The sequence below is a fragment of the Salvelinus alpinus genome, chromosome 2 (assembly GCF_045679555.1).
Source record: "Salvelinus alpinus chromosome 2, SLU_Salpinus.1, whole genome shotgun sequence".
In the NCBI taxonomy this organism is placed as follows: domain Eukaryota; kingdom Metazoa; phylum Chordata; class Actinopteri; order Salmoniformes; family Salmonidae; genus Salvelinus; species Salvelinus alpinus.
This window is the reverse complement of record NC_092087.1, coordinates 10,258,987-10,275,514: the sequence shown is the minus strand read 5'-3', so window position 1 is coordinate 10,275,514 and position 16,528 is coordinate 10,258,987. Positions and strand designations below refer to the sequence as shown.

The 16,528-nt window shown below is 44.8% G+C and overlaps 1 protein-coding gene across 2 annotated transcripts in view; it reads left to right on the top strand.

Moving 5' to 3' along the window:
- LOC139553699 (kinesin heavy chain-like) overlaps nucleotides 1-16,528 on the top strand; it is a 148,795-nt gene that overhangs the window by 52,498 nt on the left and 79,769 nt on the right. For both annotated transcript variants that reach the window (XM_071366302.1, XM_071366293.1), the window contains exon 2: nucleotides 12,561-12,648. In XM_071366302.1, the coding sequence (XP_071222403.1) occupies nucleotides 12,561-12,648 (88 nt within the window). The remainder of the gene's footprint in view (nucleotides 1-12,560; nucleotides 12,649-16,528) is intronic.

Below are 16,528 nucleotides of genomic sequence, written 5' to 3'. Positions count from 1 at the left end.
CCATGACTAGTGGGAGTCAGGGGAAGGCAATGAACACATGCGGTAACAGACAGTTACCAAATCCCTAAAACTCATATTTATCAATCTGTGTTTTTTATGAATTACAAAAATTGACCCACCCCCCAGATGTAGGTAGCGATGCGTTGACATGGAAAGAGGGAGAAGCAAGAGATGAGAGAGAGGGAATGTAGTAGAGTGTGAAAATGGAGAATCTCTATAGCAGCTGCACTGGTTATGCCCACCACGTCAAACAGTCTGGCGTTACACACACACACACACACACACACACACACACACACACACACACACACACACACACACACACACACACACACACACACACACACACACACACACACACACACACACACACACACACACCTAGGCTTGTGGCTGTTTAGAGAGCAAAGCTGTGATGTCTCCCTTCCAGACCTCCATTTACATTCAGCTGCTGTCTCTCTCTCTCTCTCTCTCTCTCTCTCTCTCTCTCTCTCTCTCTCTCTCTCTCTCTCTCTCTCTCTCTCCCCTTCTCTCTCTCTCTCTCTCTCTCTGTCTCTCTCTCTCTCTCTCTCTCTCTTTCTCTTTCTCTTTCTCTCTTTCTCCCCTTCTCTCTCTCTTACCCCTCCCTCCCTCCCTCCCTCCCTCCCTCCCTCCCTCCCTCCCTCCCTCCCGTCTCTCTTCATCTAGTCTGTCTCTCACTCTCTCCTCCTCTTTCTCTTTCCCTCTCTCTTGTTCCATCTCCTCCTCCTTCACCACCCCTCTCTTTGTCTCTCCTCTAGCTACCTCTCCCCCTCTCTCCCTCTCCCCCTCCCCCCCCCCCCCCCCTCTCAGGCTGAAAACAGATTGGAGGCTGTTGAAGGAAGGGAGGCCTCGGTCTGCTGTGTTTCACATGCAGCACACACACACACACACACACACACACACACACACACACACACACACACACACACACACACACACACACACACACACACACACACACACACATTATCAGGTTTCTGCAGCAGAACAGAACAGAACAGAAAGAGAGTCAGATTAGCTTCTTAAGGAGGCAGATCTGAATAACAAATTGATTTGCAAAGTAATGGTTATATGTTTGATTAAATTTCATTCAAAAGACTCTGGTGAAGGTTGTAACACGTTTTCAGTTGTTCTGCTCGCTGGAGCGTTCTGTTTGTGCGGAACACATCAGTTGGAACGGACCCCAACTGTAATCCGACAGGATGGAGAAATCTTGTTTGCAGTTTGCACCCGGCCCGGCCCGGTGGTGTAATTGTGACAGTTGAAACCCATTTGAGTTGACAGAAAACCCTAGTCTATTACTTATTCAACAAGGCCACGACAGGAAGTCACAACATCTAAATACTGTGTATGTCTGCTGTAGAAATGAATGACTGAAATATTAACGCCAGTGACTTGGTAGATATTGATCGGCGGTGTAATTGAGACACTTGAAAACAGTTCTGTAGAAATGAATAACTGAAATCTTAAAGTCAGTGACTTGATAGATATTGATCGGTGGAGTAATATGAGACACTTGAAAACAGTTCTGTAGAAATGAATGACTGAACATCCTAAGAATATTTCCAGAACTAACAGAACGTCCTTTTACAGACAGTGAATCAGTAGATATTGTCTGCCAGACAGTGAGTCAGTAGATATTGTCTGCCAGACAGTGAGTCAGTAGATATTGTCTGCCAGACAGTAAGTCAGTAGATTTTGTCTGCCAGACAGTGAGTCAGTAGATATTGTCTGCCAGACAGTGAATCAGTAGATATTGTCTGCCAGACAGTGAGTCAGTAGATATTGTCTGCCAGACAGTGAGTCAGTAGATATTGTCTCCCAGACAGTAAGTCAGTAGATATTGTCTGCCAGACAGTGAGTCAGTAGATATTGTTTGCCAGACAGTGAGTCAGTAGATATTGTCTGCCAGACAGTGAGTCAGTAGATATTGTCTGCCAGACAGTGAGTCAGTAGATATTGTCTGCCAGACAGTGAGTCAGTAGATATTGTCTGCCAGACAGTGAGTCAGTAGATATTGTCTGCCAGACAGTGAGTCAGTAGATATTGTCTGCCAGACAGTGAGTCAGTAGATATTGTCTGCCAGACAGTGAGTCAGTAGATATTGTCTGCCAGACAGTGAGTCAGTAGATATTGTCTGCCAGACAGTGAGTCAGTAGATATTGTCTGCCAGACAGTGAGTCAGTAGATATTGTCTGCCAGACAGTGAATCAGTAGATATTGTTTGCCAGACAGTGAGTCAGTAGATATTGTCTGCCAGACAGTGAGTCAGTAGATATTGTCTGCCAGACAGTAAGTCAGTAGATATTGTCTGCCAGACAGTGAGTCAGTAGATATTGTCTGCCAGACAGTAAGTCAGTAGATATTGTCTGCCAGACAGTAAGTCAGTAGATATTGTCTGCCAGACAGTGAGTCAGTAGATATTGTCTGCCAGACAGTGAGTCAGTAGATATTGTCTGCCAGACAGTGAGTCAGTAGATATCGTCTGCCAGACAGTGAGTCAGTAGATATTGTCTGCCAGACAGTGAGTCAGTAGATATTGTCTGCCAGACAGTGAGTCAGTAGATATTGTCTGCCAGACAGTGAGTCAGTAGATATTGTTTGCCAGACAGTGAGTCAGTAGATATTGTCTGCCAGACAGTGAGTCAGTAGATATTGTCTGCCAGACAGTGAGTCAGTAGATATTGTCTGCCAGACAGTGAGTCAGTAGATATTGTCTGCCAGACAGTGAGTCAGTAGATATTGTCTGCCAGACAGTGAGTCAGTAGATATTGTCTGCCAGACAGTGAATCAGTAGATATTGTCTGCCAGACAGTGAGTCAGTAGATATTGTCTGCCAGACAGTGAGTTGGTAGATATTGTCTGCCAGACAGTAAGTCGGTAGATATTGTCTGCCAGACAGTAAGTCAGTAGATATTGTCTGCCAGACAGTGAGTCAGTAGATATTGTCTGCCAGACAGTGAGTCAGTAGATATTGTCTGCCAGACAGTGAGTCAGTAGATATTGTCTGCCAGACAGTGAGTCAGTAGATATTGTCTGCCAGACAGTGAGTCAGTAGATATCGTCTGCCAGACAGTGGGTCAGTAGATATTGTCTGCCAGACAGTGAGTCAGTAGATATTGTCTGCCAGACAGTGAGTCAGTAGATATTGTCTGCCAGACAGTGAGTCAGTAGATATTGTCTGCCAGACAGTGAGTCAGTAGATATTGTCTGCCAGACAGTGAGTCAGTAGATATTGTCTGCCAGACAGTGAGTCAGTAGATATTGTCTGCATTTGGACTAGGGCCAATAGGAATAGAGTGCCATTTGGACCAGGGCCAATAGGAATAGAGTGCCATTTGGACCAGGGCCAATAGGAATAGAGTGCAGATTGAGTCTCCTCAAACAGCACCAGAATAGAAGACAACTGCTGAGCACGTATTATTCAGTGAAGATCCTAAAATATAGTTTTGGGGCAATATGAGCCTAACCAGTCTAACCACTATAACCAGTCTAACCACTATAACCAGTCTAACCAGTCTAACCAGTCTAACCATCATAACCAGTCTAACCAGTCTAACCATCATAACCAGTCTAACCAGTCTAACCAGTCTAACCAGAGAAAATAAGAGCAAAGGAGAGGAGAGGAGAGGAAAGGAGAGGACAGGAGAGGAGAGGACAGGACACACCATCCTATTAAATAATAGTAAAGGTTCTGTTATTCCCCCACCTTTGACCCTGTTCCTGCTTGTTAGCCAAATAGACAACTTTGCCTGAGCAGACAAACAATTCAACAAACAACACAACCTCTCACACAGACATTCCAACAAATACATGAATGGCCTTAACCTGGCGCACACAGAAAACACGATGCACAGTTTCACTTATGACACAGGAAGGACACCCCTGTCCGACTCCCGATTCAACCCATGCCAACCAGCTATTAGTGGCCAGTGCTCCATGTAGAACCCTCCACTGGAGGTCCCCTGACCTCTTTGGTACTGGGGGTTTGTAGAGCCCCCTCCATCTAAAACCCACCATACTCTCCGCCCCACATACCCTGCCATTGATGTGCCAGGTCTTCCGGGGTTTTCCACCCTTTCTCCCCCAGCATCCGCAGGTCACCCAGCCTTAGTAAACCCGCTGCCATCAATCGCTTCTGCAGGGTGGCCAATTTAACCAATCTCAAAAGGATGGCTGGATTGTGGAAGATAGGCTCTGCCCACACCCACAGCCCAGGCTCCACACACCCTTCTCGTGTGGGCCTTAACAGCTGCCAGGCCCTCAGTACCGCAGAGTCAAAATCTGAGAGACCTGCTGTACTCAGCCTCTCCAGCCTCATGAGGAACATCTGCCGGTCCAACCCTAATCCGCCAGTTCTCCTCAGCAGCGCGCATGCTGGTGATGCTGATGCCCGCCGACATCAGTATGGTACAGCAGTCTCTGCACCGCCTTTAGACGGAAAGCAGCCACCCTGCCCTCCAGTTCCACCAGGCCCTGTCCTCCTTCGTGGACGGTCATGTACAACACTGCTGCCTTCAGCCAGTGATGTCCCGACCAGAAGAAGATCCACCAGCTTGCATTGCAGGTCTGCGAGCAGACCGGCGGGGGGGGGGGGGGGGTTGAGGACAGCCAGTTTATGCCAAAGGGAAGATGCCACCAGGTTGTTGATTATCAGCACCCTCCTTCTATATGACACTTGGGACAGGAGCCACCTCCACCTGGCCAGTCTTGACAGCACTGCCTGTGACAGCCCCTCCCAGTTCTTCCTGACCCACCTCGCCAAGCCCAGGTACACCCTCAAAATGTTAAGCACTTCACAACCCTACTGCAAACCCCCTGGAAGCAGAGGGGCCCTATCCCACCATAACAGAGCTTTGCTCTTGCCCAGTTCACCTTAGCTGATGAAGCTCCCTCGTACACCTTTAGGCTATTCTCTAGTGCCTGCATATCATGCCCATCCCTGACCATCACAGAAGTGTCATCTGCATACGCTGACACTGCTGTGCCTGTCAACACACCCAAGCCTGTCCAGCACACTCCCTGCAGTCTCCTACGTAGCAGGCCCAAAAAAGGCTCAATGGCTAGTCTATATAACTGCCCTGATAGAGGGCATCCTTGTCTAATGCCCCGTCTCACCCAGACTGGCCTACTGAGCCCCCCTTCCCCCTTGACCATACATGACGCCCCAGCATACAACATCTTCACACAGGTCAAAAACCTTTCCCCAAATCCCAAAACAGACATGACATTAAACAGATATCCAAGCTCTATCAAAGCCTTCTCTTGCTCTAAAGAGACCAGTCCAAAGATCACATTACAAACTCTCGACAACTCCAACACGTCCCTGATTTAAGATCAAAGAGTCCAGATGGGACTTCAGTCTGTTAGCGAGGACCTTGGCAAATATCTTGTAGTCCGCACAGAGCAATGTCTCCAGTTCTTAAGTTCACACGTCCCCATTTTTGGGCAGGAGAATCAGAGCCGCCTGACAGCAGCTCATCGGCAACTCTCCTACCACGACACACTCACGCAACACGCAAAATTTCCCAGAATTTGTATAAAACTCCGCTGGGAGTCCATCGACCCCCGGTGCACGGCCGGGGGACATCTGGGTTACGGCCTCTGCCAGTTCATGGGACAACAGGGGAATGTTCATTTCATCTCTCTGTGCCAGAGAGAGCTTAGGAAGTTCTGCAAACAAAACCCGAGCACACATAGGATCACACAGTTCTGCCCTATAAAACTCAGTATAAAACTCCACAGTCTGATCACGCATCTCCCCCACCACAGAGGTCACCCGCCCATCAGACAGCCGCAGACAATGCATACCCTTGGCTTCACCGCTCTGTCTTTCCAAACCAAAGAAGAAGGAGCTGGGAGCATCCATCTCCTTGAGCACGGAAAACCTAGCTCTTACAAGTGCTCCCTTTGCTTTAACCTGGAAAAAACTGCCCAGGTCCCTCTGTAATTCAGCTAAATTAGCCTGGAGGCCTACATTGCCTTGCCCCACCATCTCTGCCTCCATCTCACTAATACTACGCTCGAGTTCCCCCAATATTCTCCTAGCCTCTGAGGATGAGAGAGCTGTGTACTGTTGACAGAAAACACCAATTTGGACTTTCCCCACATCCCACCATTGATTCAGAGACTCATACTCCTCTCTTCGCTGCCCCCAACTTTCCCAAAAAGTCTGGAAACCTGAGCAAAAAGTGGCATCTTGTAAGAACTTTACATTAAACTTCCAATAGGATGCCTGCCCGGGGCCCTGGTGAAATAGACAGCCGAGCCATGGTTATGTGGTGATCTGAAAACCCCACTGGGAGAATGGTAGCACCCAACAGCCTATTACTCTGATTCCTGGACATGTAAAACCCCACTGGGAGAATGGTAGCACCCAACAGCCTATTACTCTGATTCCTGGACATGTAAAACCCCACTGGGAGAATGGTAGCGCCCAACAGCCTATTACTCTGATTCCTGGACATGTAAAACCCCACTGGGAGAATGGTAGCACCCAACAGCCTATTACTCTGATTCCTGGACATGTAAAACCCCACTGGGAGAATGGTAGCACCCAACAGCCTATTACTCTGATTCCTGGACATGTAAAACCCCACTGGGAGAATGGTAGCACCCAACAGCCTATTACTCTGATTCCTGGACATGTAAAACCCCACTGGGAGAATGGTAGCACCCAACAGCCTATTACTCTGAGTCGGGCCGCGCTCACCGCTAAACTAATAGTGTGTTAACCCTCCACCATAATAAACATTTAAAGATGAGACCAAGGATAGAATCAAGAAAATAAGTAAGGACATATCCCTTCATCTGGCCTCTCAACTCAACTACAAAACACTCCCAGCATGCACACACACAGAGAGAGAGAAACAGAGAGACAGAGAGAGACAGAGAGAGACAGAGAGACAGAGAGAGACAAAGAGACAGAGAGAGAGAGAGAGACAGAGAGACAGACAGAGAGAGAGACAGGCTAAAAATACTTGAATCAGTCATAGAGCCCATTGCCCTTTATGGTTGTGAGGTCTGGGGTCCGCTCACCAACCAAGATTTCACAAAATGGGGCAAACACCAAATTGAGACTCTGCATGCAGAATTCTGCAAAAATATCCTCCGTGTACAACGTAGAACACCAAATAATGCATGCAGAGCAGAATTAGGCCGATACCCACTAATTATCAAAATCCAGAAAAGAGCTGTTAAATTCTACAACCACCTAAAAGGAAGCGATTCCCAAACCTTCCATAACAAAGCCATCACCTACAGAGAGATGAACCTGGAGAAGAGTCCCCTAAGCAAGCTGGTCCTAGGGCTCTGTTCACAAACACAAACACACCCCACAGAGCCCCAGGACAACAGCACAATTAGACCCAACCAAATCATGAGAAAAAAAAAGATAATTACTTGACACATTGGAAAGAATTAACAAAAAAACAGAGCAAACTAGAATGCTATTTGGCCCTAAACAGAGAGTACACAGTGGCAGAATACCTGACCACTGTGACTGACCCAAACTTAAGGAAAGCTTTGACTATGTACAGACTCAGTGAGCATAGCCTTGCTATTGAGAAAGGCCGCCGTAGGCAGACATGGCTCTCAAGAGAAGACAGGCTATGTGCTCACTGCCCACAAAATGAGGTGGAAACTGAGCTGCACTTCCTAACCTCCTGCCCAATGTATGACCATATTAGAGACACATATTTCCCTCAGATTACACAGATCCACAAAGAATTCGAAAACAAATCCAATTTTGATAAACTCCCATATCTACTGGGTGAAATTCCACAGTGTGCCATCACAGCAGCAAGATTTGTGACCTGTTGTCACAAGAAAAGGGCAACCAGTGAAGAACAAACACCATTGTAAATACAACCCATATTTATGCTTATTTATTTTAACTTGTGTGCTTTAACCATTTGTACATTGTTACAACACTGTATATATATAATATGACATTTGTAATGTCTTTATTGTTTTGAAACTTCTGTATGTGTAATGTTTACTGTTAATTTGTATTGTTTGTTTCACTTTTGTGTATTGTCTACCTTACTTGCTTTGGCAATGTTAACACATGTTTCCCATGCCAATAAAGCCCCTTGAATTGAATTGAATTGAATTGGGAGAGGGAGAGGGAGAGGGAGAGGGAGAGGGAGAGGGAGACGGAGACGGAGACGGAGACGGAGAGAATATATACATAATATGACATTTGTAATGTCTTTATTCTTTTGGAAGTTCTGTGAGTGTAATGTTTAGTGTATTATCTATTTCACTAGCTTTGGCAATGTTAACATCTGTTTCCCATGCTAATAAAGCGCTTTGAATTGAATTGAGAGAATCTTTGCTGGCTAATAGCAGGAGAGGAGGGGGCACATTGGTGTCTGAGGTCTGTTTCATTATGGAGATTTTCACTGCAGTGTCTTTCCAATCTCCATCCCTCCATTAATCCTCGCTCCATCCCTCCATTAATCCTCGCTCCATCCCTCCATTAATCCTCCCTCCATCCCTCCATTAATCCTCGCTCCATCCCTCCATCCCTCCATTAATCCTCGCTCCATCCCTCCATTAATCCTCGCTCCATCCCTCCATTAATCCTCCCTCCATCCCTCCATCCCTGGCTCAAACACAGAGGTCTGATTAAATCAGGAACCAGATTGGCTTTCCGCCTGCTGCTTCGAGACAATTTACTCTCTCACCCTTCCTATCTTCCTGTCTCTCTCTCTCTGTATCTCCCCTCTCTCTCTCTGTATCTCCCCCTCTCTCTCTGTATCTCCCCTTCTCTCTCTCTCTGTATCTCTACCCTCTCTCTCTCTCTGTATCTCCCCTTCTATCTCTCTCTGTATCTCCCCTTCTATCTCTCTCTGTATCTCCCCTTCTATCTCTCTCGTATCTCCCCCCTCTCTCTCTGTATCTCCCCTTCTCTCTCTGTTTCTCCCCCCTCTCTCTCTGTACTCCCCCACCCTCCTCTCTCTGTACTCCCCCACCCCTCTCTCTCTGTATCTCCCCTCCTCTCTCTGTATCTCCCCTTCTCTCTCTCTCTGTACTCCCCCACCCCTCTCTCTCTGTATCTCCCCCTTCCTCTTCCTCCCATACTGGAGCCAGTATGATACACGTATCAGTCTAATGGGTTGGCCTGTGATGTGATCCTCTCTAGGGGTTGGTAGATGGATCTAATCAAAACACCACTCTCTATAGCCACTCAGTAACACCACTCTCTATAGCCACTCAGTAACACCACTCTCTAAATAACGCTCTGAATACACTAAAGACACTCAAACACACACTCTCAATACACACTCCAAAGTGCACAATCTGAAACACTCTCAATAACAAACCCCCAGAATCACACACACTCTCAATACATTCAAAATAACACACTCAATTCACACTCATAAATACACACTCGTTCATAAAACACACTCAGAAACACACACACTCAGTCATAAAACACATTCAGAGACACACACACTCAGTCATAAAACACACTCGGAAACACACACACTCAGTCACACACACACACACACACAATGTCAATAAGAGTGCTGACAAGCAAAACATGGCTATCAATATATATTCTTTAAACAAGAATATAGTGCAGTTTGGGTTGTTTAATACAAGGAATGTGAAATGATTTGTACCAAATACTTTTAGTCAAGTACTATTTTACTGGGTGACTTTCACTTTTACTTGAGTCATTTTCTATTATGATTGAAATTGAAATTCAGATTCAAATTCCACGTCAAATTCCAAATTCCACGCTAATCTCCTCTTGTGCTCTCTAGACAGGTATTAGTAGTCCCCAACTCGCTAACGACTGTCAGGTCGCTAACTGCCTGGTACTCAGCACTCTATTGTCCCTCTAACCACTCTGACATAAACGCAATGGAAAATCACATCAAAACACTTATCATCGAAACAGTATCGTGCTTTTAAAACTCATTTCACTGTGATTGATGTGAAGAACACAAGGTCAACAACAGGTTGAAACTGAGTGAGAAAACGTGGTCGTTGTGGATGTTGTTTCTAAGCCGAACACAATGAAATGGACAGCTGCTTTCTAAGGTGATGATTCATTCAAAACACCCATATGCATATTAGAATGTATGCCTATATATGAGCTCAAGCCCGAAAAACCCCCACTGATTATAAAATAATGATTGTACCGTTATACCATACACAGCATAATGGCCTGTACCGAATATTACGCACGTTAGAATTATTTTTTTTTTTTAAACAACTCCATAGATTGAAGATGTTTTTGGTACGTGATTGGTCTAGCTAGTCTATACTCCAAAATTCTAGGAATGGCTTTTGAGTGATGCCTGTATTACTATGCATACTGGATGGGCTGGTTACCTGATGCTACCCTCCGAACGTCCATGAGTCTGGTATAGAACGTATATACCAGAGGCGATGCTGTTAGGCGATGCTGTTGGTTCGTTGATTGTGCAGGGCGGCTTACAGTTAGCCGGTTGTAAGATCGAAACTCCCGAAGCTGACGAGGTTAAAAATCTGTCGTTCTGCCCCTGAACAAGGCAGTTAACCCACTGTTCCTAGGCTGTCATTGTAAATAAGAATTTGTTCTTCACTGACTTGCCTAGTTAAATAACATTTAAAAATTAAAAAAATTTTTTTTTTAATTGTGATGGTGTATATTAAATGAATGTATTACCTTTTTTTAATGTAGAAGTCCAAAGGTGGGAATTAGCGGTTTGTATGAGTGGAGGCCTCAAGATGCTAAACGTGATTATGTTAATTAGCGGGGAATAACCGTGAAACAGTCCACCATTGGCATGACAATAACCGTGAAACAGTCCACCATTGGCATGACAATAACCGTGAAACAGTCCACCATTGGCATGACAATAACCGTGAAACAGTCCACCATTGGCATGACAATAACCGTGAAACAGTCCACCATTGGCATGACAATAACCGTGAAACAGTCCACCATTGGCATGACAATAACCGTGAAACAGTCCACCATTGGCATGACAATAACCGTGAAACAGTCCACCATTGGCATGACAATAACCGTGAAACAGTCCACCATTGGCATGACAATAACCGTGAAACAGTCCACCATTGGCATGACAATAACCGTGAAACAGTCCACCATTGGCATGACAATAACCGTGAAACAGTCCACCATCGGCATGACAACAACCGTGAAACAGTCCACCATTGGCATGACAATAACCGTGAAACAGTCCACCATTAGCATGACAATAACCGTGAAACAGTCCACCATTGGCATGACAATAACCGTGAAACAGTCCACCATCGTCATGACAATAACCGCGACCGGCAAAATGTCGCGATCGCCACATCCCTAGTTCCAAACCTCTCTGCCGATAACATCTCGTTTTCCGTTTTTCCCTCCCCACTCAGTCCACTCACAGACAGCTTGAGATATTGCTCTTCGCTAAGAAGCTATTTTAGTTTATTTTTGACCATTTTAATTGAAAACAATCACAGTAAGGCACTTAATTGTTATCCAGAAATGATTTGATATTGAGGTACAAACAGCTGCATTGGACCTTTTAAAGGGTGGGTAATCGCAGGGAACACCTTGCAGTGAGTCAGACACACACACACACACACACACACACACACACACACACACACACACACACACACACACACACACACACACACACACACACACACACACACACACACACACACACACACACACACACACACACACACACTTTGCCCAGAGTAGTGTTGTTGACAGTGGATTTGGTGATGTATTGACTGACAGCTCTATTGCTGAAGGATAACAGATTGCGTGACAGAAATGTAAAGGTAGTTTTCCCATTGAGTCGACATATGTAGCGTTCACCGTGAACGCAGTCTCTGCTAACGAGGGAACATTGTCTTTAAGTTTCAATCACGCTGTAACGCTGAATGGATTGAATAGAGCCTTAGCGTCAGACCGTGCTAAGGGCTGTGTTTTGTCTTTGTCCCAAATTGCACCCTGTACAGTACCATGTATAGTGCACTATTTTGGATATGGCTTGAAAGTAGTGCACTATATAGGGAATAGGGTGCCATAGGGCTCTGGTCTAAAGTAGTGCACTATATAGGGAATAGGGTGCCATAGGGCTCTGGTCTAAAGTAGTGCACTATATAGGGAAGAGACAACCATTTGAGACGCATCCAACATCAGGGAACATGTTCAGGGATGTGTTTTTCTCCGTGTGCATCCCAAATGGCACCCTATTCCCTATATAGTGCACTACTTTAGACCAGAGCCCTATGGCACCCTATTCCCTATATAGTGCACTACTTTAGGCCAGAGCCCTATGGCACCCTATTCCCTATATAGTGCACTACTTTCAAGCCATATCAAAAGTAGTGCACTATGTATGGAACAGGGTCACATTTGAGACGCTCCCAGAGTCAGAGACCGTGTAAAGGTCTGTGTGTGTCTCTGTGTTTGTTATGATCTATTGACCAACTCTGGGTCTCTGTGTGCGTGTCTGTCTGTGTTTGTGTGTGAGGTATTGACTGACTCTGTGTGGGTCTTGGCTTCACAGGGGAAGTCCTATGTGTTTGACCGGGTGTTCCCCACCAACACTACACAGGAACAGGTGTACAACACCTGCGCCAAGCAGATAGTCAAAGGTGAGTGCCAGCCTCTCTCTCTCTCTCTCTCTCTCTGTCTCTCTGTGTATCTCTCTCTCTCTCTCTGTCTCTCTGTGTATCTCTCTCTCTCTCTCTCTCTCTCTCTCTCTCTCTCTCTCTCTCTCTCTCTCTCTCTCTCTCTCTCTCTCAATTCAATTCAATTCAATTCAATTCAATTCAATTCAAGGGGCTTTATTGGCATGGGAAACATGTGTTAACATTGCCAAAGCAAGTGAGGTAGATAATACACAAAAGTGAAATAAACAATACAATCTCTCTCTCTCTCTCTCTCTCTCTCTCTAGAGTACCAGTCAAAAGTTTGGACACACCTACTCATTCAAGGGTTTTTCTTTATTTTTACTATTTTCTACATTGTAGAATAATAGTGAAGACATCAACACTATGAAATAACACATATGGAATCATGCAGTAACCAAAATAGTGTTAATTTAAAAAAAATCTCAATTGGGTTGAGGTCGGGTGATTGTGGAGGCCAGGTCATCTGATGCAGCACTCCATCACTCTCCTTCTCGGTCAAATAGCCCTTACACAGCCTGGAGGTGTGTTGGGTCGTTGTCCTGTTGAAAAACGAATCATAGTCCCACTAAGCACAAACCAGATGGGATGGTGTATCACTGCCGAATGCTGTGGTAGCCATGCTGGTTAAATGTGCCTTTGATTCTAAATAAATAAAGCACCCCCACACCATTACACCTCCTCCATGCTTCACGGTGGGAACCACACATGCGGAGATCATCCGTTCACCTACTCTGTGTCTCACAAAGACAAGGCAGTTGGAATCAAAAATCTCAAATTTTGATTCATCAGACCAAAGGACAGATTTCCACCGGTCTAATGTCCATTGCTCGTGTTTCTTGGCCCAAGCAAGTCTCTTCTTCTTATTGGTGTTTTTTAGTAGGGGTTTCTTTGCAGCAATTCGACCATTAAGGCCTGAATCATGCATTCTCCTCTGAACAGTTGATATTGAGATGTTTCTGTTAATTGAACTATGTGAAGCATTTATTTGGGCTGCAATTTCTGAGGCTGGAAACTCTAATGAACTTATCCTCTGCAGCAGATGTAACTCTGTGTCTTCCTTTCCTGTGGCGGTCCTCATGAGGGCCAGTTTCATCATAGAGCTTGATGGTTTTTGTGACTGCACTTGAAGAAACTTTCAAAGTTCTTTAAATTTTCCGGATTGATCGACCTTCATGTCTTAAAGTAATGATGGACTGTCATTTCTCTTTGCTTATTTGAGCTGTTTTGCCATTATATGGCCTTGGTCTTTTACCAAATAGGGCTATCTTCTGTATACCACCCCTACCTTGTCACAACACAGATGATTTGCTCAAACGCATTAAGGACAGAAATTCCGCAAATTAACTTTTAACAAGGCACACCTGTTAATTGAAATGCATTCCAGGTGAATACTTCATGAAGCTGGTTGAGAGAATGCCAAGAGTGTGCAAAGCTGTCATCAAGGCAAAGGGTGGCTACTTTGAAGAATCTCCAATATAACATATATTTTGAATTGTTTAAAACTTTTTTGGTTACTACATGATTCCATATGTGTTGTTATCATAGTTTTGATGTCTTCCACAATTTATGAGTTGGTGTGTCCAAACTTTTGACTGATACTGTATGTTTCCAACATACCTAAACATGTGCCAAGAAGATAGCCTATTCAAAGGGGAGGAGCCACGTACCACCACCGTACCTCAGAGCAGCCGTAGCTGATAGAACAGCTGGTAGCTTCACTTTCATTCTAGTAGTAGTTTGGGCCTGATAAAAATAACCCGAAAGCAATCATGTGCACGCTTATCTTGAATGAAATACCAAGGCTTGTAAATGAGATATGGGCTCCCTCGAGCTCTACTATCTTGCTCCAGTCTCTCTCTTGTTCTTTCTACCCTCCCATCTACCCCTCACTCTCTCTCTCTCTGTCTCTCTCCATCTCTCTCTCCCTCTCTCTCTCCCTCTCTCTCTCCTTCTCTCCCTCTCTCTCTCTCTCTCTCTCTCTCTCTCTCTCTCTCTCTCTCTCTCTCTCTCTCTCTCTCTCTCTCTCTCTCTCTCTCTCTCTCTCTCTCTCTCTCTCTCTCTCTCTCTCTCACTCTCGCTCTCTCCTTTTCTCGCTCTCTCTCTCTCGCTCACTCTCTTGCTGTCTGGCTTTCACATTCTGCTACATTCAAAGATATTGCAGATTTCAATCCAGTTGTCTAACATGTCTGTCTGTGATTGAGTCTAGGACAGATAGATGGCTGGAAGAGGAAGATAACAGCACAGCCAGAACAAAGAGAGCACAAGGGAACAGAGAGTAACAACAGAGACACCCAATGAGAACCCAGCCAGAGGTAGAGAGTAACAACAGAGAGAAAAATGTGGGAGTTTATCAAGATTGGATTTGTTTTCAAATTCTTAATTCTACACAAAGTCTGTGTAAGCTGGGGGGAAATATGTGTCTCTGATAGGGTCATACCAAGTTAGGAAGTGCAGGTTGGTTTCCTCCTCATCTTGTGGCCTCTCTCAATAGCAAGGCTCACTGAGTCAAAGAAAGTGAAATAGATAATAAAACAAATAGTTAAATAAACAATAAAAAATTAACATTAACTGTTAAACTTACAAAAGTTCCAAAGGAATAGAGACATTTCAAATGTCATACTATGTCTATATACAGTGTTGTAACGATGTGCAAATGGTTAAAGTACAAAAGGGAAAATAAGTAAACAAATGTGGGTTGTATTTACAATGGTGTTAGTTCTTCACTGGTTGACCTTTTCTTGTGGCAATAGGTCACACATATTGATGTTGTGATGGTACACTGTGGTATTTCACCCAATAGATATGGGAGTTGCATTTATTTTCAAATTCTTTGTGGATCTGTGTAATCTGGGGCAAATATGTGTCATACATCTGGTAGGAGGGTAGGAAGTGCAGCTCAGTTTCCACCTCATTTTGTGGGCAGTGTGCACATAGCCTGTCTTTTCTTGAGAGCCAGGTCTGCCTACGGCGGCCTCTCTCAATAGCAAGGCTATGCTCACTGAGTCTGTACATAGTCAAAGATTTTCTTAAGTTTGGGTCAGTCACAGTGGTCAGGTATTCTGCCACTGTGTACTCTCTGTTTAGGGCCAAATAGCATTCTAGTTTGCTCAGTTTTTTTTGTTAATCCTTTCCAATGTGTCAAGTAATTATCTTTTTGTTTTCTCATGCTTTCGTTGGGTCTAATTTTGTTGCTATCCTGGGGCTCTGTGGGGTCTGTTTGTGTTTGTGAACAGAACCCCAGGACCAGCTTGCTTAGGGGAATCTTCTCCAGGTTCATCTCTCTGTAGGTGATGGCTTTGTTATGGAAGGTTTGGGAATCGCTTCCTTTTAGGTGGTTGTAGAATTGAACGGCTCTTTTCTAGATTTTGATCATTAGTGGGTATCGGCCTAATTCTGCTCCGCATGTGTTTGTGTTTTACGTTGTACACTGAGGATATTTTTGCAGATTTCTGCATGCAGAGTCTCAATTTGGTGTTTGTCCCATTTTGTGAAGTCTTGGTTGGTGAGCAGACCCCAGACCTCACAACCATAAAGGACAATGGCTTCTATAACTGATTCAAGTATTTTTTAACCAGATCCTAATTGGTATGTCAAATTTTATGTTCCTTTTGATGGCATAGAAGGCCCTTCTTGCCTTGTCTCTCAGATCATTCACAGCTTTGTGGAAGTTACCTGTGGCGCTGATGTTTAGGCTGAGGTATGTATAGTTTTTTGTGTGCTCTAGGGCAACGGTGTCTAGATAGAATTTGTATTTGTGGTCCTGGCAACTGGACCTTTTTTGGAACACAATTATTTTTGTCTTACTGAGATTCGTTGCAGAAGATCTAGGTGCTGCTGTAGG